Source organism: Neofelis nebulosa, chromosome 4, assembly GCF_028018385.1.
Source record: "Neofelis nebulosa isolate mNeoNeb1 chromosome 4, mNeoNeb1.pri, whole genome shotgun sequence".
NCBI classification, from domain to species: Eukaryota; Metazoa; Chordata; class Mammalia; order Carnivora; family Felidae; genus Neofelis; species Neofelis nebulosa.
This window is the reverse complement of record NC_080785.1, coordinates 165,756,348-165,777,024: the sequence shown is the minus strand read 5'-3', so window position 1 is coordinate 165,777,024 and position 20,677 is coordinate 165,756,348. Positions and strand designations below refer to the sequence as shown.

The 20,677-nt window shown below is 52.6% G+C and overlaps 1 protein-coding gene across 8 annotated transcripts in view; it reads right to left on the bottom strand.

The window, feature by feature from the left end:
- Positions 1-20,677, bottom strand: part of RANBP3 (RAN binding protein 3) — a 56,731-nt gene that overhangs the window by 17,309 nt on the left and 18,745 nt on the right. For 3 of the 8 annotated variants that reach the window (XM_058728302.1, XM_058728304.1, XM_058728303.1), the window contains exons 2-6: positions 18,748-18,803; positions 12,603-12,791; positions 4,729-4,765; positions 4,327-4,413; positions 2,418-2,489 (exon numbers count right to left, since the gene is read on the bottom strand). In XM_058728302.1, the coding sequence (XP_058584285.1) occupies positions 2,418-2,489; positions 4,327-4,413; positions 4,729-4,765; positions 12,603-12,791; positions 18,748-18,803 (441 nt within the window). Of the gene's footprint in view, positions 1-2,417; positions 2,490-4,326; positions 4,414-4,728; positions 4,766-11,931; positions 12,091-12,602; positions 12,792-18,747; positions 18,804-20,677 lie in introns of those variants that run through there. The other 5 variants (XM_058728307.1, XM_058728305.1, XM_058728306.1 and 2 more) reach the window with 5 other exon arrangements.

The following is a 20,677-nucleotide window of genomic DNA, read 5'->3' as shown; positions in this document are numbered from 1 at the left end:
TTCAGATGAACCCTGTTGGTGCTGGACTGGAAGTACATGTGAGCCTGGGGCTACCCACACACGCGGACAGATACAAAGAAACGTGTGTAAGTGTACACACGTGTGTGCACACAAGTACGGCTACGTGTCCCCGTCTCTGGGCACCGAGGAGGCCCAGGCTCAGTGAGAGTCCAGTGGCGGTGAGCTTGCTGAGACCCAGATTTTGGTTTCTGGAGACCACGCTCCCTCCACTAAGGGCCCCTCTGAGGAAAACAGACATGATGATGGGCCTGGAGCCTCTCTCATTAGGACAGAAAGAAAGCACTTAAAAGAATAACGCGTCGTGGCAAGATGACACAGGAACCCGCGTGATGCGACTCCCGCTGGCCAAATCTGGGATGGTTAAATTCTGCACTAGGAATGACAGACTGTAACTGGCTGCCTAAAACAGGAATCCACGCGCCCACCTTGAGGTACAGGATAACAAAGGACTAAGCGGACAGAAGGGAAAGCCGTCTCCCACAGGAGAGCACCACCTGAACGTACCAGCAACACCGAAGGCAGAAAATCCCGCCGTGATCGGTCATCAGAGGAATGACTAACCCCAGCAAGGGAACACGAGTGGATGCTGATGCTGGAGGGGAAAAGTGGTGGGGGGGTGGGCTTCCCCAGGGTCTCAGAGCGTCTCTCTGGAAAAAGGGGGGTGACCTCACAGAGCAGAAACGGACAGAACCCACCGTGACCAAGAGGGCAAAATCAGCCCCACTGGTAGCAGGGCTGGGGCGCCGGGCAGAACACAGCTTCGCTCCTGTGCTATTCTAGCCCCAGACGCACCACCTGGGTGGGATCGCCAGGAATCCCTGGGCGAACCCAGACAGAAAAACTCCTCCAAAATAATGGGCTTGTCGTCTTCTCGGCCATAAAAGTCAAGGGAAGAATGAGGCAGTATTCCAGATGGAAAGAGAGAGACGTGGTGCATGATCTCTGGATTTGGTCCCTCTGCTATGAAGGACACCACAGGGGCGACCGGGGAAAATCAACAGAAGTGCTTTATAAAATTCTTCCCTAAGTTTAAAATCTGCACCCCCCCCCCCCCCCGGGATTAAAGCTAAAAACCAAAAGAAAGGCAGGCAGGCAAGGTCAGAGGAGGCCTGCTCTGTGGGACCGATGTGCAAGTCTGATATGACTCCACCCTGCGTCAGGTAGCAGGAAGCGAAGCTGTGTCAGGGCGCCTCGGCAGGCCTGGGGACCCCCTTTTCTCAGGGTGGCCCTGCTGTCGATGCTGCAGAATGAAGGTTTTGTGGGGGGAAAGGAGAGAGCGAGGCCATCACTCACAGACCTCACGAGGCGCCGTGAGATTCGTGATGGAAATCGCCAGCTCCACGCGATCTAGACACTCGGCTTTGGGGACTGACAGCCCGGCCCAGAGGAGGCTCACCGCGGCTCACGTCGCCCCTATCATTCACAGCGTTCTTGCTAAGCGAGCACTCCAGGTATTCCCAAGGACACTTAGAAACCAAACTCCTCTTTAGGGCCTGGTGAGAGGGTCAGCTCCAAACAGTCTGCTTTTCGAACCAAAATGAGTTCAATTGTGTGAAATGGGGCTATCGAATCGATCCCGTGAGTTATAAAAACACTGCCCTCATGCCAGAGTAGGACTTCTCTGGCAATGCTTTTGAAGTCGGCAATGAATTTATATAAGGCAGGTTGGGTTGCAGAATTCGGGTGGTTGAACTTGCTCATTAAATCTTTTATGAGGAATTTCAGCCACGTGGGAGAAACGTTCAGGAAATCCTGGAGTTGGGTCTCCAGTGAGAGACCAAAAAAGGAAGGCTCTCTCAGTCTTCGGGGGGAGGCAAGCTCTTGCCCTCAAGGTTTAAAGCTGCGACCGAGTACGCTTACACATCCATCTGAACATGTCTAAGTCACACTGATTATTAGTGTGAGGGTCTGATGCACAGAAAAGGGGTCTGGAAAATTCCATCGGCCTCACAGCAGTTACCTTGGGGTGGGGAAGGGAGTGGGGCAGCCAGATTCTTTCACTCTGTGTATTTCCCGTTTGCCTTAAAAAAATGATATGAGTTATTACTTGTGCAAAAACCTTGTAAAACGAGCAGTACACTGATCTATAGCTGCTTCTTGTTTTTGCAAGAACAAAACAAAAACAAAAAAACAAAAAACAACAAAACTTTAAAGACTCCTTGGGACCAGGCCCTCCTTGCAGAAGCAAAAAAACTAAGGGCTTATGAAGCTTGCCTCACACTGGATTCCAAATCTACGAGCTGAAGATTTGGGAAAACATTTAAGAACTGAAAAAGAATCCGTTTTTCAAATTGCCCATTCCTGTTTAAGATCTTATTTTACAATATCAACTGCTTTTCATCCCAGGAAAACCCCTAGCGACGGGCAGTAAAACGCAAAGGGACACGAGAGCTCACCTGGTTCTGAGTCAGAATTGCCTGCAGATGGCTCGCAGAAGGTTGATGGCATAAAAACATTGTTTTTTGATACTGTCGACAAGGAGGTGCGGGCAGGGCAGGGAACAAGAGGAAAAACAATGTGAGTAGGCGGAGAACACACGAACCGGGTCACCTCTCCCACCTGAAGGATCGATCTCCAAGCCCCACTCTAGGAGGCTCAACATTGTGAACCAGGCCTTTAGATGCTGTGGTCCACTGTGGCCGCCTGTCTCGTCCTCACGCCCCTGGCTTTTCCTTGGCACCCTGGGCCCCTAAGTGGGCAGCCAGGAGGGAAGCAGAATGAACTGGATGTTCCAAGCCTCAGTCCTTGCTCCTTGTCACCTGCCAGGGCTCGCTGGCTGGCTGCACCCCTACTCCCCTCACCTGTTTAGGATCTTACTTTACACTTATCAACTGCTGCCTGGGGTGTGGGTCGGGCAGTAATGCAATGGCCCTCGGAGCTGAAGAACTATCTGGGTGGACGGACACGGCTACAGAATCAGAGCGCAGGGCACCAACAACGCCTTCCAAGTTACCGGCTCTGCTCGTGTCTCTCCACCCGCGGTGACTGAGAGCTATTTCCTATGCCACTGTGCCAGAGCAGAGGGGGGATATTTGGCTGTCCTTTGTCCCTGCAGCCTAGGGCCACAGCACAAACCACTTCTCTGTTGCACCTTTTGCCACAGAGCGTGGCTCAGCAGTGCACGGTGAACGCCAAGGAATGCGATCCGTTGCCAGGAAGCAGAAGCTCCCTGTCTCACAGGAGCACCGGGCAACGAGGGAGATGAGGAGGTCTATGGAAGCCTGGACAGGTTCCTCAAGGCCTGCTTATTAAAAAGTGACAGTGCATCCATTCAGGGGCCTGGAGCACTCATGAGAAAGGGTGTGGCAAAGTCCACAATACGTGTGTTAAGGGAGACAGGAAGGAAATCCAGTGTGTTCCAGGGAAGGATCTTGAAAGGACGCTCGCTTTCTACACTGCACCTTCCTGTAACGTCTACATTACTCCTGTAAGCACAAATGACCTTCCAGGGAGTGCTTTTCTCTTACGGTGACATCATTAAGGTTCACAGTTACACAAACCTCCCAAGAATGGATGCCAAGATAGGTAACCGGAGATGGTCTCTAAACACACACGGATCTCTGAGTCTGCACTTGGGCGCCAAGACTGAGAACACGGACGACGCCAGGGGGACCAAGTCAAGATGGGGAGGGAAAGGGGCAAGCCCTGAGGCTATGTTTGCCCTTGAATCTGCAGGGCTGTCCCCAGGCTCAGAGAACCTCTCACCAAGTAGCCCCGGCATCTCTCTCTACTCTGGGCAACGCCCTCTTTCCTGCATCGGTCTCCATACAAGCCCTCGGGCCCAGCCACTTCCGCAGGGTCCTAGCCTGGCCCACCCTTCAAGGTCCCACCAAGCCCTCCTCCTTTGGGGGCTCATGGCATTCCATCACCAAAGTGTCTTCCAGGGCCACTTGGTTCGTTATGTACCGTGTGTGTGTGTCTGGGCTTCTGGACCAGACTGCCAAGCTCTAGGCACGTGCCTGAAGGGTCAGGAGGACGCACTACTTTTCGCTTCCTATGCCTGCAGTCTACAGACACAGTCACACACCCGAGCAGGAGGACACGTACTTAATGGCCACAGCTCCCAACCGGACTGACCGTCCTTCCCCTCTCTTTTAGAGGGACTACTTCCTGGTGCATTTTCTTTTAGTCGGCTAGGTCACAAGCCTCTGTAAGTGGCACAGGTTCTCGAGTGGGGAGCACTTGAGCCTCATCCCTGGCAGACGCTGAGCCTCAGATGGATTCTAAGTGGATCTGGGCCGAGCAGGAGACATCAGAGGGGAGCACGGACGCTTTCACCGCTTGGGAACGGTCTGCAACGGTTACCTGACTGTGACGGTGGGAACTGGGTTAAAGAGGACGTTCTTTCTCGCTTGACAGGAGGGCAGTAATTTCCATCTTCTCGGTCGGAATCTACAGAAAATGAGGAGGAGGAAGAAGAGGAGGAGAAAGTCAGGTTGCTTTTACTTTTACAACCAAAGAGGATGAACCGTTTTAGAGATCTCCTGGGGCGCCTGGGTGGCGCAGTCGGTTAAGCGTCCGACTTCAGCCAGGTCACGATCTCGCGGTCCGTGAGTTCGAGCCCCGCGTCAGGCTCTGGGCTGATGGCTCGGAGCCTGGAGCCTGTTTCCGAGTCTGTGTCTCCCTCTCTCTCTGCCCCTCCCCCGTTCATGCTCTGTCTCTCTCTGTCCCAAAAAAAAAAAAAAAAAAAAAAAGAGATTTCCTCACCTTCTCCACCTTCGGGGCTGGAGCCTCCGGCTGGCCTCTGAAACGAGAGCACACGGCAGGGCGGTGAGAGAGGGCCAGGTTGCCCCGCACCCGGCAGCGTGGGAGTTCTTCAGTGAGTGCGTCCTGAAACGCGGCCCTGGGGGCCAACTCCCTGAGGTCAGGCACCCAAGTCACGGACAGACTTTCAACCTAACATTAGGCTCAAAAATCCCCCCAAGAACCTTCTGTGTCTGCCTTTCCAGGCCATGGGGCCAAGGAGTCCATGGGCTGAGAACATGTTTACTGCACAAAGACTGGTGTCTTTGTCTCTCCACAGGTCACAGCTAACTACGTGCCACCCGCCCCCCAGTCAAGCACAGTGAAACGGTGCCTGGCTGGAATTCACTTTGCCAAGAGCTGGCAAGTGACTCGCTCCGCTCTGGAGGGCAGCCAGACTGGGTAAAATGGTCACCTAACACCGGATCGTAGCAGCCTCCATTCCCCGCCCTGGCTTGCTGCACAGTGCAGAACGCTGCTTCAAGGTATTATTTCCTTCAAGGTTATTATTTCCAGAAGATACAGAACTGTGATGCCTGGGACCTAAGTCCGATGCAGAGTGTTCAGAACAACTCAGCAGACCACACAACCTACCAAAAAATCACCAGCGAGGTCAGAAGGTGGCCGAAGAATTTCCTCCTTAACAACGTTTAGTTTTAGAATGTTCACAACTAGCCATCCAGAAGCCTTAGGAGGAGGCCCCGTTCCCAACCCCCGGATAATACCCAACCCCTAGCAGACAGCCCTTCTCAGAGACGTGTGACTCTTCCGGAAGAAGCAGCCAGAAGCAAACACTGACGAGTGCACATCAGTCCTCCCGGGGCACTGAACGTGGGAGTGAGCAGAGGAGCCAATTTTCTTATTTTCAGAAAAGCCCCTAGGGGTCAAGGTTAGCCAAAGGAGGACCACCTGCCTGGAGGAGCTGTTAGGGATTAGATGAGGCGCGCCTGGGAAAGTGCTCTGGGAGCCGAGGGCGGGGTGGAGACAGATGCAGTAACTGCCCTAAATAACGTAAATAACGGGCTGTGAGCACTGGCTGGAGCCCTGGGCGCCACTTTCCCCATAAAGGGCCACAAAGGACTTTCAGCATTTTGGGCCACGTGTATATTTCACCATCTTAGCTTGTAGACAGAGGCCCGGAGTGTAGACCCTGTCCTAAGGGACAGGGAGAGCAAAGGATCCCAGCCTGCACGCTCTCCTGTGTGAGCTGACAACGTGGGCTGGAGTCAGAAACACAAGCTGTTCTAAGCGCCCGCTGCAAGCCTCTGTGAAGGGGCGAGGACGGCTGCTGTCCCCACATCCGCAAAGGCTGATCCGGGGGCGCAGGGGAGGCCATCCAGCAGAGTGCTTAGTAAATGAACCCCTCATAACACAACAGGGGCTCGACAGCCCGTGGGGCAGCTGTGAGCACACCACTGGGTCCCGCACGAAATCAAACGCGAGAGGAGTCGGGCAGGCGGGCTCCAGATGGGCACAAGCCGGCGGCAGGAGCCTCAAGGGGCTCGACCCCTCTGGAAGGCCTGCAGTACTTCCTCCCAGCTCGACACTTCCTACAGGTACACCTTGGGCAAACTGTTTCACTTGCCCAGGCTCGTTTCCTTGCTTGGGAAATGGGGGCGCCGGCACCGGCGCCTCAGGGAGATTGACGGGGTCAGTGGGATAAGCAGGTGGGGCAGCACTCAGCCCGACCCAACACCCTGCCAAGGTGGGGCTCTCCCAGCCGGCTCACTTCCGCTGGATGTTATGCCCTTGTGTGACAAGGGTCCAGATGTGAAGTCACATCCTGGGGCAGCCAGATGAGGAGTCAGGGATGGGGACGGGGCCAGGGGTGTTAAGAAGATGGCCCCAAGCCCAGGACTAAGCACTGGGGTGGCATCTGACAACACAGAGCCATGACGCTGGCACAACAGACCTTTTCTCCCAGGACCATCCCCTTCCTTGGGTGACATCACTGACGTGCAGACCCAGGTACCTCCTTCCTGTTCCTTCACACCAGACCCAGGTCTGGTCCCGTGGCTCCTGGTGCTTCGCTCCTCTCCCCCACTAAGCATTCTGGCTGTACCAACCCCACACGTGGCAGCCTCTCAGATCCCGCGGGATCTGTTACTTCCGCAGAGCGACTTCTGGGATCCGGAAACGGCCCCCCCCCCCCCCCCCCCCGATCCTGCTCTCTTGTCCCTGGCTCCTCACCTGACAACCCCCTCACACCCACCCCTGTCCTCTGGCCTCGTTGTCCCCTTCAGTCCTCCGCCCCTCACGCTGATCGTGCGATCTGTGTCACGGCCTCCACCGGCTTGAGTCCCAGGAGGGCGCTGGCACGCAGCACACAGTGGGACCTCGCCTGGCATTTGTTCAGTGAAGGGACACATATCTCAGGTGCTCTGAGGGCCTCAGAGAAGCTGCTAAGGCCTGTGTCCCTGCATTCCATGCAGAAGAGTGGCCCGTAGCCTGGTCAGCAGTCCAGAGAGCTTGTCACGCCCCAGGTTCCTGTTTCCTCAGCTGCCGAAAAGGGTGTTCCTCCACCAGCTCAATGCCAAGAGGCCTCTGCACCTAACTTCCCTCTGCCCTGCAAGCTATCTTGTCTCATTTCCCCATGTGCGGATTTCCAGAAATCTACACATTTCTGATTTCCTCCCACTGTGCTTGCAAACGACTGTGTGATTTCAGTCATCTCCAGCTTACTGACACTTGTTTTGCGGCCCTGCAAGCAGTCTGTCTGGAGAGTGTCCCGGTTACTCTGCAGCACAGCGCCGTCCGGAATGTTCTCTGGGGCAGGTGGCCTGCCAGGCCAGCGGGGTTGAGTGCTGTCCGAGCCCTCCTGGGGCCCTGCAGACTACTCCACTGGGGTGCTGGGCTCTCCGACACATTCTCCCTTCGCTTCTGTCAATGTTTGCTTCACGTGTTTTGGGGTTCTTAACTGACACCGAACTTTCTTACCTATGCCAACAACACCCCACGTGTCTCAGGAATCGGGAGTCTCCTTAAGAATGTGATGGGTGCCAGGAACCCCCCAGAAGTGTGCCCAGACCAAGAGCTGAGGCCTCCGGGGCCCCGTCTGTCCATGCCCTACGACCCCTCCTTGCTGTCACGCTTCAGAATCCCAGTCTCCTTCCTGTTTTCTCAATCTGCCAACACTGTTCCCACCTCAGGGTTCCTTCTGTGTGTGCTGCCCCCAAGGCCGGGGACGAGTTTCCTGCAGCTCCGCTCAGCATGGCCTCCTCCAGGGGGAACCCTCCTCCGGGGGAAGCCGAGCTCGCTCACTATCCCGCCACACAGCGAGCGGAAGCTGCTCCTCTCCACCCCACCCACAGCCTCTCGCGCCTCTGCCGTTTGTGTACCAGCTGGAAAGGATCTAACGTGTCCGTCTGGCTGTTCTGCCCACAGCTCAGCACAGAACACCCGGGACGCTGTGCACAAAAGATGCTCGGCATGCACTCGTTGCATAAATGGAGCCCGAGTTGGTCGCAGCCCCTTCGGTGACCCGGAGAAGAGAGGGTGCCTGGCCAGACAAGATTCAGATACGTCTAGTCCCTTAAGCCCCAGGAGACCCTCAAACCCACACCTCAAATCTCTTCTAAGAGGCATGTGACTGGTGTCTTGGTCCTGGAAAAGCTGAGAGGCCAAGGCCAGGGGAGGACAACACAGGAGATTCCCCCACCAGGAAGAACCTTCCAGAAGCTGCTGGAACCTCCTGTGGGGTCTGAACTAGCCAACTCAGAAGCAGTAAGGAAACTGATGCCAGCAACTCTCCTCAATAGGAACTAGCACAAAGAAACAAGACAATGTACAAGGAAGTAATTTCTGCTTGCCTTTGGATATGTCAACTCTTCCAGAAATCCTCAACTCTTCCAGCTGCCCACGTGAGCCTGATGTCTGCCCCCACCCCCCAACTGCACTGAAGGTCTCAGCTTGCTGTCTGGCTGTCTCGTGCTGTCTTCTCCCCAAATGGAAAGGCCTGGAGCAAAGCAACTCCCTCTGAAGCCAACCCCGGCCCCAAACAAGGCCAACGCAGTCTCCACGCACACTTTTTGCCAACACAGCAGCCTGGTAGTCAGGGGCCACCCCTCACCCCAACCAAGGGAGAGGCCGACTGGGGTCAGCTGAGAATAATGCCCAGGGCACAAACAGCTACAGCTCCTCGGACCCCGGAAGTGTGCATCCAAAGCTCAGGAGCCACAGCCATGGGGACTCGAAGAACAGGCTTCCAGGATTCCTCTGTGGGGAGGAGCCAGGGCAGAAGCAGGTGTGAAGGCCCCATTTCCTCCTCTGCCTCTTCCCACACTAGAATCCACCTCTTTGAGGATCAGGGTTTCGGGAGGATACCTAGAGGACACTGGGGTCAGCACCCATCTGGGACACCATGACGAACATATCCCAAATCAACACTTACATAAGGAGGCAGGAAAGAAAGAAGCCCAAAGAGAATCCTTCAGTTTGCTTCCCTGGTGTCACGAAGTGTGAACGAGTGGAGTGGGCTTACAGAAGATGAAAAGCCCCCACGGTGGCGGCTGCTGTGGACGGGTGGAAAGAATCACAGGGGCGGCAGCTCTCTCCCCTCAGAGCCACGGGAACCTCGGGGGGAGCCGCTCGTTCTGTGAGGTGTGCGTGTCCGTCTTGCCAAGGACAAAATAGATGGTAACATCTAACTCGGAACAGGACCCTGGACTGCAGATGTGGGAAGCTTCAGTTCTTTGTAAAGGATGAAACGGTGAAAATTTATGACCATTATGCTTATCCAGGATCCCCCACCCCCACCCCATGCCCTGAGAAACCATGGCTCTCATGAGGCTGCTTGGTGTGGCCTCAAGAAGGACAAAGGTGCTAGGCCGATCCAAGGGGAAGGAATGGAGCTGGCCACTGTGTCTCCAAAGCTGACACACAGGGAGAGTAAGCAGGAGTGAACAGCACTGCCTTCCCGACTTCCCAGAAAAGACCAGAAAACGAGACCATGCCAGACACCATTCGGCTCGCCTGGGCCTCAGCGACTCCAGTAGGGACCGATCCGTTAGAAAGCTTGCCTGGCTGGGGCTACAGGGAAATGGATGCCTGGGATGAAAAATCAATCAAGGGAGGGGACTCCGGACATGTCCTTGTCTTCAAAGGCACTATGGGCTGATTCAATGCTGTTTATTCTGCAACTGGGTGACCAGCTCAGAACTTCTTACTAAAAAGGTAGATACTGAAGAAAAAAAATCATGGCCTCCGAAGGTCTGAATGTCGGGCGGGGGGTGTGAAATGAGGGTCCAAATCCCGTGCAGAACCTAGAAGAGGAGGGAAGCTGTCCAGCCAGGGGTCTGGTTCCAGGACCTAAGCTTCCTGGTGGGTCTAATAAACACACTTCGGGCTCAGCAGGGCCTTGGCTCTGAGCACCAGTCCAGGAGACTTAAGCCAGACTCAGAGTAAGCACAAAGAGCTGCCTGCTTTCTCCGGATCAGAGAACTTAATTTGGATGTGGTCTGGTCTTCTCCAAGCTGTCTTCTGAGAGCCAGGAAGTCTGATATATAGAGGCTTGTTCCCGGTACTGAGTCTTAGATGGCCAGAGTCCGGGGAGACTGAAAGATGAGCGGGCCCACTCTAAGCAACAATTCAGCGAGCCGCTATTTATTATAAAGAACTTTCAGCTTTACGTTTCCTCAAGGGATCATGCAATAAAGAACAGACTAAACGTGATGGACGAGATTGGCTGGGTCAGGGTGGGCGGTTTCCTGAATTCCAGTGTGGTACAGGGCAAGATCCAAATCTGTTCGGATGTGAGAGCAACTAGTCCTAGCTAACCAAAGGAACATCTCAACCTGAGAAGAAACTGGGATCAGGTTCCATCTGCTTTCATTTATGCCCTAAGCGACCTAGAAAAAGTTTACTCTGCTTTGAACACGCCCGATCACTAAAGCCAGTTAATGGCAGCCACTGGCAACAAGCCAGTTTTCTCTGCTGAGAACCCAAAGGAGTAAGTCCTGGTTGGCTCAGAGCTATCACCAAATGATGTGAAGGTGACACTGACGGGCTTCTGATGGGACCAGGGACTCCCACAGTTACAAATGCTAAAGCCAAACAGCACATGTGTGTGTCATGTGCACGGCCATTGCTGCTATGCTGGTATGTTCATCGACTGCTCCCCCCGGTCCTGACTTCCTCCCCCGGTGACCCACAACCCGGCTTGAGGTTTCCCACTGTTAACACTTGACCTTGCATGGCCAGGCTGGGGATGGTTTGAATTTTGGGGGATTAGAGCCTCTGACCCAAAGTCCACAAGAATTGAGAAGTCCAGTCCCATCGGCCAGGCTACAGAAATCCCCACCTGGCCCGGCCGCAGGCAGAAGGTGAGACCCCCACCCCCCACCCCGGTCTTACCAGATGGGCATTAGATAAGCCCCACACCAGCCTGTGTGCCTCTGGAGGAACAGCTGCTGCGACTCCACCTCTGTGACCTACCCATTTGCTACTCTCAATCGAAAACCCTCAGCCTCTCGAGTGACAGGCGGCTCTGTGAGCTGTTGTGCTGTTCAAACCAGACAGCAGCCAAGGGCCCCAGAGCCTCTTGGGCAGATCCACACGGAGGTCGTCTGTTCTCAGGGAACCGAGGACACGATTTCCTGTGCCTGCGAAGGCTGAAGGCACAATAACTCACAATACCTGCTCAGCAGAAGGTTCCAGGAGCTGCTGGGCCCCCAACCGAAAAAGTGATCATCTCCTAATTCTTGCTCTGTCAGTTCTGTGCTTGCCTGTGAACCCCTGGAACACTTTGGTGTGGGTGCCTCCCGGCCGGAATCTTTACTGGGCCCAAACCCACTTGTACACCATGAGGGACTGCCCCTGTCACTGCTGCCCGACACACGGTAAAGGCCGTTTATTCTTCTTCCACTACACACTGACTCCTCCAAAATGTTCCAAGTGGCCTCCAACCTCACCTCTGCTGAACATCACTTCTTCCTGTGTGTCCCAGGGTTTGGTGGCTGTAACTGAATTTTCATCATTTCCTTAAGCACCCTGGTGATGTGACACAAGGGATCGCTGAAGGTCTGGGACTGTGACACCCTGGATGGCTACCCAGTGTCGGGTGTGCACAGCAGGGTTCCTCGTTTCCTTAAGAGTCATTTTTCCCTGCCAGAATGGGGGTCTTAGGTACCCACGTGGAGTTTTCAATCCTGAATGTAGGGTGATGTTTACCTTTCCCATTTTATCAACCTCCAAACACTCAAGACATTTCTTGTTCTCGAGAGTTCACAATCTTCTCCACCTATAATCTTCAAAAGCCTTCTCAATACAAAGATAAAGGGCTCAAGGGGTTCCCTCTGGATTCAAAAGAAGAGTCTTTTCTTCTTCCTGCTTTGATTGAAGACAAGCAGTTCACAGCCTAACCACAGTCCAAACACAACTGGTCTTGCAAAGCAGTCTGCTTTAGACACCTCCTCTTCCTCTAGATCAAGGAAGCTGGGGCTACTGGTGTTTCTAAGGCCCTGAACCTGAACGCCCAAATTCAGGGAGAGGAGAAAGAAAAATGGAAGGACGGAGAGGGGGTCGAATTTGATTTGGAAGGTTCTACCCCATTACTCAATCCCTCTTTTGACCCCTTATGTCTCTCTCAGGCAACAGGATTTGCTTCTTGCTAGGGGTGTATATAAATTCCCCCGTTTAGAAAGTCTCAATGAAAAAGGGGACTCAATCTTCCCTGACTTTCTGGCAGCAAGAATTAAAGGGTGCTGCAGAGATCATGATCATCTTTTCAGTTATGATCGGCTGCTTGCGGTCTAGGGTCTGACCTGAGGAGCCCAAAGGGAAAGGGGCCGGTCTGGGTTGGGACCCCCAGGCCGTGGAGTGCTGGGTGGAGGTGGACTTACCCCTGCCAGTTCTCGCGGGAAAGGAAGAAGCTGGGCTTCAGGAGTGCTGGCTGAAGCGCTAGCGGGGGCAGGAGGCTCTAGGGCATGCTCACCAGCTGACTCGGGGTGACCCGTGCCATGGTGGGGGGCCTCAGCCTCCCCCCGAGGCTCCTCTCCCGAATCCGACAAGTCTTTTTGCTCTGCAGAGGACTGGGAGCAAAAAAGACAATTTTCCTTCAATGTAAACAAAGGCTGCAACACAGGGCAAGGGGTGGGCGGGGATCGAAGGGCTAGAGACGTTCAGACTTCAGCAGCCCCTGCCTGGGAGGATGAGACAAGAAGCCTGGCACATGCTGTTGTGTTTTGCCCGACGAAACTGGCCCTCCAGAATGAAAGAATGGAAAATGAGTGCAGACTTGGCTGCTGTTTAACTCTGCAGGGAGCTTTGAGGTATGCAGGAGGCCTGGGACCCCATTTCCACAACCTGCAGCCTGGAGCTACTGTGCTTATGGGCTGTGAGCGAGGAACGACGCTCCTGGAGACCAAGATGGGGGCAGGGCCTCTACCGGAGGGGAACAGGGGCGGTTATGTCCATTTGTCTCTAGGGGTTGATGACCCATCTCTGCAAGGATACTGAGGAGGGAAGTTGGTCCTCAGCACCATTTCTGTCCATCAAAAAAGTGGGGGAGGGGAGGCAGGCCTGGAATAGCCTACAAAACGGAGTGTACACGGTTTACAGTGCTTCTAGCACCTTCCAATTCGTTCCGCTTAAACCTGAGATAAAGGGAGCGCTTTCTCACCTCAGTGAGTGCAGATGCGGGGTGACCAAACCAGCTGCCAGAGACACAGAGAGCTGGCTTTCTATCAGATGGGTGGGAGTTCAGCTGGAGGAGGGAGACCCTTGGCCTAGGATTTTCCCACGTTCACCCCAAAAACCTTGGCAAGGGTGTATTTAGAAAACAGCCAGGGTAAGAGAAAGCTGGTTCTGGAAATTTTTGTTCTTGAAGGTACAACACCCCCGGCTTCCTACGAGGTGGTTCCTGGGATTCTGGAGGGGCTCCCAGGGACCGGGAGCTCTGGGACGAACGGGAGCTCTTGAGGAATGGGTTACAAAGCCGGTGTCCTGCAACAGATGGGCTCTGGTCCCCAAATCTCCCGCTTGGCATCGTTCACAACACGGAGTTATTTCTCTCGCTCTGTGAACTGAGTGGCTACCTTGTCCTTCCACAGACCTGGCCACTCTTCTTCTGAGTGTGAAGTGACTAAAACCTCTTTAGATAGGGCTTGGGGGCTATTCCTTAAAATGCCAGTCTGTTGGATCAAAGGAACTCTATAAAGACGACTTGAGAGAACTTTTGAACATTCTGAGGAAAGCAAAAGCAACAAAATGTGAGCTCATTCATACACCGAACAAGTCAGCAAAACCGATTCTTCCTATAAAGGGGAGAAGCACAGACACGAAAGCCTTCCTTCTCAAGCTGTCCCTCAAACCCACTCAACATGCAGAGGTTGGCCCATGCACCAGTTGGGTGCTACTTTACGGCTGGAGATTAAACACCTGATAAGAGAACATTAAGCCATAAGCTCTGTGGACAATGGCCTATCTCTAATTAGAACCACTTGGGTTTTTTTTTTTTTTTTTAACCCCTGCTTTTAGAGCACGAATGTTCAAATGCTCTCATGGCATTGAACTTGAAATGACGGCTAAACTGGAGGACCAAAAAGAAACACATATGCCATTCCAGCGTTTTCTACTTGGGTCTGAGTATTTTTGTTGGACAGGAAAAGGGAGCTCTAGAGAACCAAGACAGGGCCTGTAGTTTTTCAACATATTTGTGAAACTCTGGCATCAAGATTTTGGGAGACTTTGACATCATCCTGAAATGTACATGGCTGACAAAAACCAAAACACACACACGCGCACACAGGATAGGCCTGTTAATCAGCAGTAAGCTTTGAAACTGGGTCTAAACATACTGTGGCAGCATTCAGTGAGTGACCCCTTCCTTCCTGCCCATCCGCATCTCTGCAACTGCTTTGTCTTTCCACCAAGCAGACGTTACCCCATAGGCCAAGTGCAACTCCCACAAAGCCTTACCCCTGCAGAGTAATACACTCGGAAGACAGAGTGTCTGAAAGAAACATCAGTCGTCACAATCAATGAAACACACTCCTAAGGAGTCTCGAAAATCTCTTTACATCAAAAGGAAGAAAAAACCAAATGGGTCTCCATTCAAGGCAGTTAAGAAACAGAAATACGTGAAGGCAAGCCGTTCACGAGGAGCGCCCTCTTGAGGAAGCATGAGAGCATGGAAGGAAGGAAGGAAGGACGATTCCGGGCTGTCGGCTGGGCTCTGGGTCTGGGTCCAACTGGATTTTCGGCGTTAGGGCTGGAGTTCAAACTGTCAACTGCTTTCTCTAACAGGGAACAATAGGGGGATCTGACAACCTGTGCTGACACTAAGAGACGCCACCACTGGCAGGCCACCGCCACCAATTTGTAGCCTGCTGTTAATGCAACTTGGACTGTGGTTAGGACTGACAGAAGACGCCACATGGCTTTGCTACTGAACAAAACCAAAAACCCCGCCTGGGCTAACAGCTTCATTTTTTCTCTTTTTGATTTCAAATCTTTTGCCTCAATCATGGTTCAGAGAATAGTTGGGCCTGTGGAGTGTTCTCCTTGGCAGGGGGAGGGGAGACACAAGTTCTTTGAAGGGCAGCCCGCTGGGTGGTTTAGAGACAGTTTACTGAAAGGGAAGTCAGTGGTCCCACATTTGACAGTGGGACTTCCTGGTCTTTGTGGGTCAAGAAAGGGCTCCAGAGATAGTCGTAAGGGACATTTTGCCGACGATTAGGACAACATAAATATGGCCTACATATTGAAGGACATTTCTAAAATAAGCATCACTTGCTTAGGAGTGACAATAGCTCTGGGGCCATGGAGAGGGCCGCCCTATTCCCAGGAGGCACCTGCAGAAGGATTTAGGGGAGAAGCATCAGGTGGGCACCACCTATAGTCGAGTGCTTCCAGCATTTAAGACAAAGATGTCCGCGCTGAGGCCAGGTGAAGCCAGGTGAAGGACATCCCGGCGTCTGCAGGCTCAGTGTTCTAACTTTTCTGAGGACTGAATATTTTCTTTTTTAAAAAAAAATTTTTTTTTCAACGTTTTTTATTTATTTTTGGGACAGAGAGAGACAGAGCATGAATGGGGGAGGGGCAGAGAGAGAGGGACACACAGAATCGGAAACAGGCTCCAGGCTCCGAGCCATCAGCCCAGAGCCCGACGCGGGGCTCAAACTCACGGACCGCGAGATCGTGACCTGGCTGAAGTCGGACGCTTAACCGACTGCGCCACCCAGGCGCCCCAGGACTGAATATTTTCAAAATACAAAGGTGGACAGGAGAGGAGAAACGAAAACGAGAGCAGCCTGTGCGGCCCGTTCCCAGCTCTGCTTCTGCAACGTGAGAAGCAGACGGGCTGGAACCTGGGCCAGGGAGATGGGAACTGAATGAGGCTCGAACCCTCGTCTGTCAGAAGTGCCACGGCTGCTCCCTGCAGCGCCGCCTCGCTTCTGAGCCGTCATAAGCAGCAGAGAAAGAAAGGAAGATTCCACCTCCACCTGGCCACTACCCACCCAAGAGCTCAGACAGCTGCCCTCATGGACGGTCACAGAAGGCCCTCCTTCGCAAACACGCAGAGACTTCCCGTGTCCTGCCGGGGATCTGGTCCCGCAGGCCCGGCAGAAGTGGAGGGCTGAACTCTGAGGAACCGGAGATCAGTTATTTTTAGAAGCCCATTTAGAGTTGGCTCGGAGTGAATGTTTTGATAAGAACTACATTTGCACATTTTTAACATGATGCTGAGCAGTTTCCTAGCTACTCTTCTGATTCAGCCTCACCCCAACCTGCTGGAGGTAATACGTGGAAGTTATAGCCTCCGAACCACAAGGCTGCAGGCAAGAAGCACTTCGACCGTGAAAACAGTATTGAAATGGGAGTCAGAGATTTAAAAAACATTCTAAATTTGGCCGAACAAATGCTACATTTTAGTGTTTCTTCCTGCTGGCTGTCCAAGTCTTCGGGTTGAAAGATTAATGCCTAAATTTAAATCTGGGGTCGGCCAATTTTTTCTGTAAAGGGTCAGCTACTAAGTATTTTGGACTTTGTGGGCCATATGTCTCTGCCCAAATTACCTCACTCTGCTGTCACAGCTGGAAAGCAGCCTCGGCTACTGGGAACAGGGTGGGCATGGCTGTGTGCCAATAAAACTTTATTTACAAAAACAGGCGGTGGTGGCAGGCCTTAGTTTGCCGACCCGTTTCAAAGTGGTTCAAAAGATCATAAAAACATTCAAAATTCTAAAAGATCCTCGTTTTACAGAAAGCCTGAGAGAAGCAACTTTCACATCTGAAACAGAAACTGAACACATGCATTTCTAAGAGTTAGCAAAGGCACACCAGCCCCTTCTCTGTGAGCGAACCCCCAAAAGACAAATGACAGAGATACTTGTAATTAAGCTACGTGTACTAGTCAAGGCCCAGGGGAGAGGAGACCCCAGAGGGCTGATGTGTCTTGAAAACAGCACCTGGAAAACTGAGACGAAACAGGAAGAATGTTTCCTTGGGTGCTGTCATTCTCTCTTTAGCAAAAGAACAAACAATGGGAAAGTTTAACATGAGAGCAAGACTAGCACACGAGCCCCGGCTCACAAGAAGGTACCCTGCAAGGGTATGTGTGTGTGTTCGTGGGTTTAAGACACCACTTCTCCCTCCTGCCCCCCTGCGCGCACACACATTCTCTTCCTGGCACCGTACTTGAACAAGGTCCAGGAAAACGTGGGCCACACAGAAGCCTGGCCTCTCTTCTCAGACCGAGGGACAGGGTCTAGGAGCAGTAGCTGGGCTGTGAGGAGTCCCAAATCGCCAGACCAGCGGTCCCGGACTTCAGGGCTGGCCACGCCACCAGAGGACCGGGCATCTAGCAGACACCTCGCCTGTGGATCACAAGTCTCCAAAAGGAGAGCTTTTGAACGGATCTGTTCTTATCAACAAGATGTAAATGGATTTGGGGCACCTGGGTGGCTCAGTCAGTTGGGCATCCGACTCCTGATTTCGGCTCAGGTCATGATCTCACAGTCTTGAGATCGAGCCCTGTGTCGTGAAACCAGGTAGGGATTCTTTGTCTGCCTCTGCCCCTCCCTCGTGTGTACTTTGCGCTCTCTCAAGAAGAAAAACAAAAAAAAAAAAAAAAAAAAGAAGAAAAGAAAAGAAAGATACAAACAGACGTCAAAACACACCAAATCTAGCACTTTGGTCACTCTGAAATCTTGCAAAGGGTATTAAATTATACCTGCTGTCCTGGGGGTGAGGGGTGGGGTGGGAGGGATCAACTATTTTTTTGGCCAAGTAGAGTCCTCATATAAGCTTGGGAAGCATCACCACAGAACATCAACTACCTTGGACACAACCCCAATCTTCCACACTGATTGGTCAGGGACAGACATAAAATCAACGACTTGTAGGTAAACGGCAGCATGCGACATCAGAACGCTACCATGGCACCAATCAGGCCTTTAACAATCAGGCCTTTGACGAACTGCTAGCTCATTCATTGCTAGGAGTTAGGCAAGGTATTTCCAACATCAGCGCAACCGAGACATTTGAAATCCAAGAGCAAGAAGGCAACAAAGAACAAAGATGGATGGTAAATACATAATGCAAGCCAAGTACTAGATAATTATTCTAAATGCATTTCTGCCAAGTTGGTTGGGGGCCAAAATATCTCCCTAAAATCTTTAAAGGTCCTGTCTTCCCCTTGAACCACCATTACTCGCTCTCCTTCCTTCCTCCTTCCCTCCCCCTCCCCCTTCCTTCTACCTTTTCTCTCCTACTCTTCCTAATGTACAGAAGCATTTCTAAAATGAACCATTAACAATTAGAAAGCAGCTTCCTACCACTGTTCATAGCAAGGCTTCTGAACCCTTTTCACACACGCCCGTCTTAACCTCTCACCAGGATAACTTAAAGCCACAGGACCTTTTCCTTTCAAGCTCAAAGTGAAGGCTTAAACGAGAAGTACCCTTGGCCTTGTGACCTGGGAGAGACCTCTGGGAGAAAACAGATCAGAGTAATCATGTGACGAGAGAACATACCGGCCCCTTACCTTTTGTCCTTTATCCTTCTGAAACACAAAGACGGGCGGAGCAATGGCAGGTTTTTCTGCAAAAAGAAAAATTGGTTGTTTTCCCCCCAACACTATATTCATACAGTAAACAAAGCTGCATTTGTTTGTAATAAGTTAAAAGCAAAAACCAAACCCGATATAAAACTAGTAACTCCAAAGAACGTCAAAATCACTTAGAAAATGGTTTCTCAAAGTAGCCACGGGGGCGTGTTGTTTGTGAACATCTGACACTTAATGTTAGGGTGTGTGCACTTTTCTGGTGCATGTTATACATCAAGAAAAAGGTTGCAAGACTCTCTTAGAACAGCCATGCCAGTGATGGACAGAGAGTGGTGGGGAGGGCGGCACGCTGAGGGTATCCAAGGCAATGCCGTTCTGCGCCATCAACCGTGGCCTTGCAGGAATGTGGCACAGAGATGTCAGACCTTTACGTGGCATCTCCTGAATTTCAAATGCTGAAGACTAGTTTAGGTTTATCTTTTTTTTTTTTTTTTTTTTTTAATTTATAGGCCAGCGGGGGCCGGGGGATAACCAGACTGCAACCTCTATCCACACAGCTCATGCTCTTTGGAGAGCTTACCCTGGTTGAGTCACCTGACATTCCACCTGGATCTCTAAGTGACTGCCCGTTAAAATAAAAAAAGGATTTAAGAGGTTGCGAAAATTCTGAGTCCATCTTGCATAGCTGTTGTGAAGGAAGACACCCTTTGAAATGTTCAGACACATGATGAGACCTATTGTTCTCAGGCAACACCATTTCTCTCTTACCCAGGGGCAGCTGAATCTACAGCCCTTTGCCACTCGTGCCTGCGTGGATGGCAGCGGGGACTGTGGGTGAGGACTACGTTCACCCGTGGGGGCAGGCCCGGATGCTGCCTGCCTCATTGCCTGGGGGTTGGGTATGGTGGCTCTGGGTGCACCCAGGGCCCTTGTCAGCATTCAAAGCCTCGAGAGCAGACAATGGATGGGAAGCGAGGGGGATCATGAATATGGGGAGCACCGCACAGCCCTGCTGTTGTGGAGCCCTCGGTCCTGGGAAGCCAGGATAACAGAAAACCTTCCCTTACACCAGGTTTACCCAGTAGGACCGCTAGGTGGGAGGGGACACAACCTCTGGTTCGAGAGCGCAGTCGTGTGGGGAGCTGGTCATAGCGGCTGGTCTAGAGAGTCAGGAGAACTTTCCTGAGAAGAAGTGGCTATGCTGAAGTCCAAAGAGAAGAGGCCAGAGGGGCTTGTAAAGTGACGGGGAGCCCCAGGGGCAGATGATCTCTGTGCTAAAGATTCGGGAAAGTGCTGTAAAAGGAGTTGGGTTCAGGTTCAAAGAACAGTGTGGGGAGGAGGCTATACAGAGACACTACTAGTCAGGAGGGAATGGCGATCACCCACGCTAAAGATGGGCAGGGGAGGAGGTGGGAGGAGGAAAAGGGACAAGACTGAGACGATCGAAAGCACACTGGCCCACTCCCATCCCCCCAAATTTTCACTCTTTGGAGAAGTAGAACAGACACTGGTCTTGACTTGGGGGCAACAGCCCACTGATGGCGGCCATTCCCTCCACTGTGCTCCACGCAGCACCTGAGTCCCTGAGTCTGATCCACTGTGACAGTCCTCACCACGCACAACCCACGACGAACACTGGGGTGGATGACATGGATGAGACCAAAGTACAAGGGAGGCGGCTGGGGGACAGAAGGGTCGCCTACGAAGCTTCCACGATTCCCTAAGCAGCCATGTCCCTGGCACAGGGGTTGGTGCTGCTTGACAAATCCACGTGAATGAATGATCGAATGTGCCTATGCCAGACAATAAATGCCAGCAACGGAGGGGTGGAGGGGCCCTGGGACAGCAGCAGCTTATCCACACTATTTCTACTATGGGGATCCCCAGAGATCTTCGGGCCCTGCCCTTT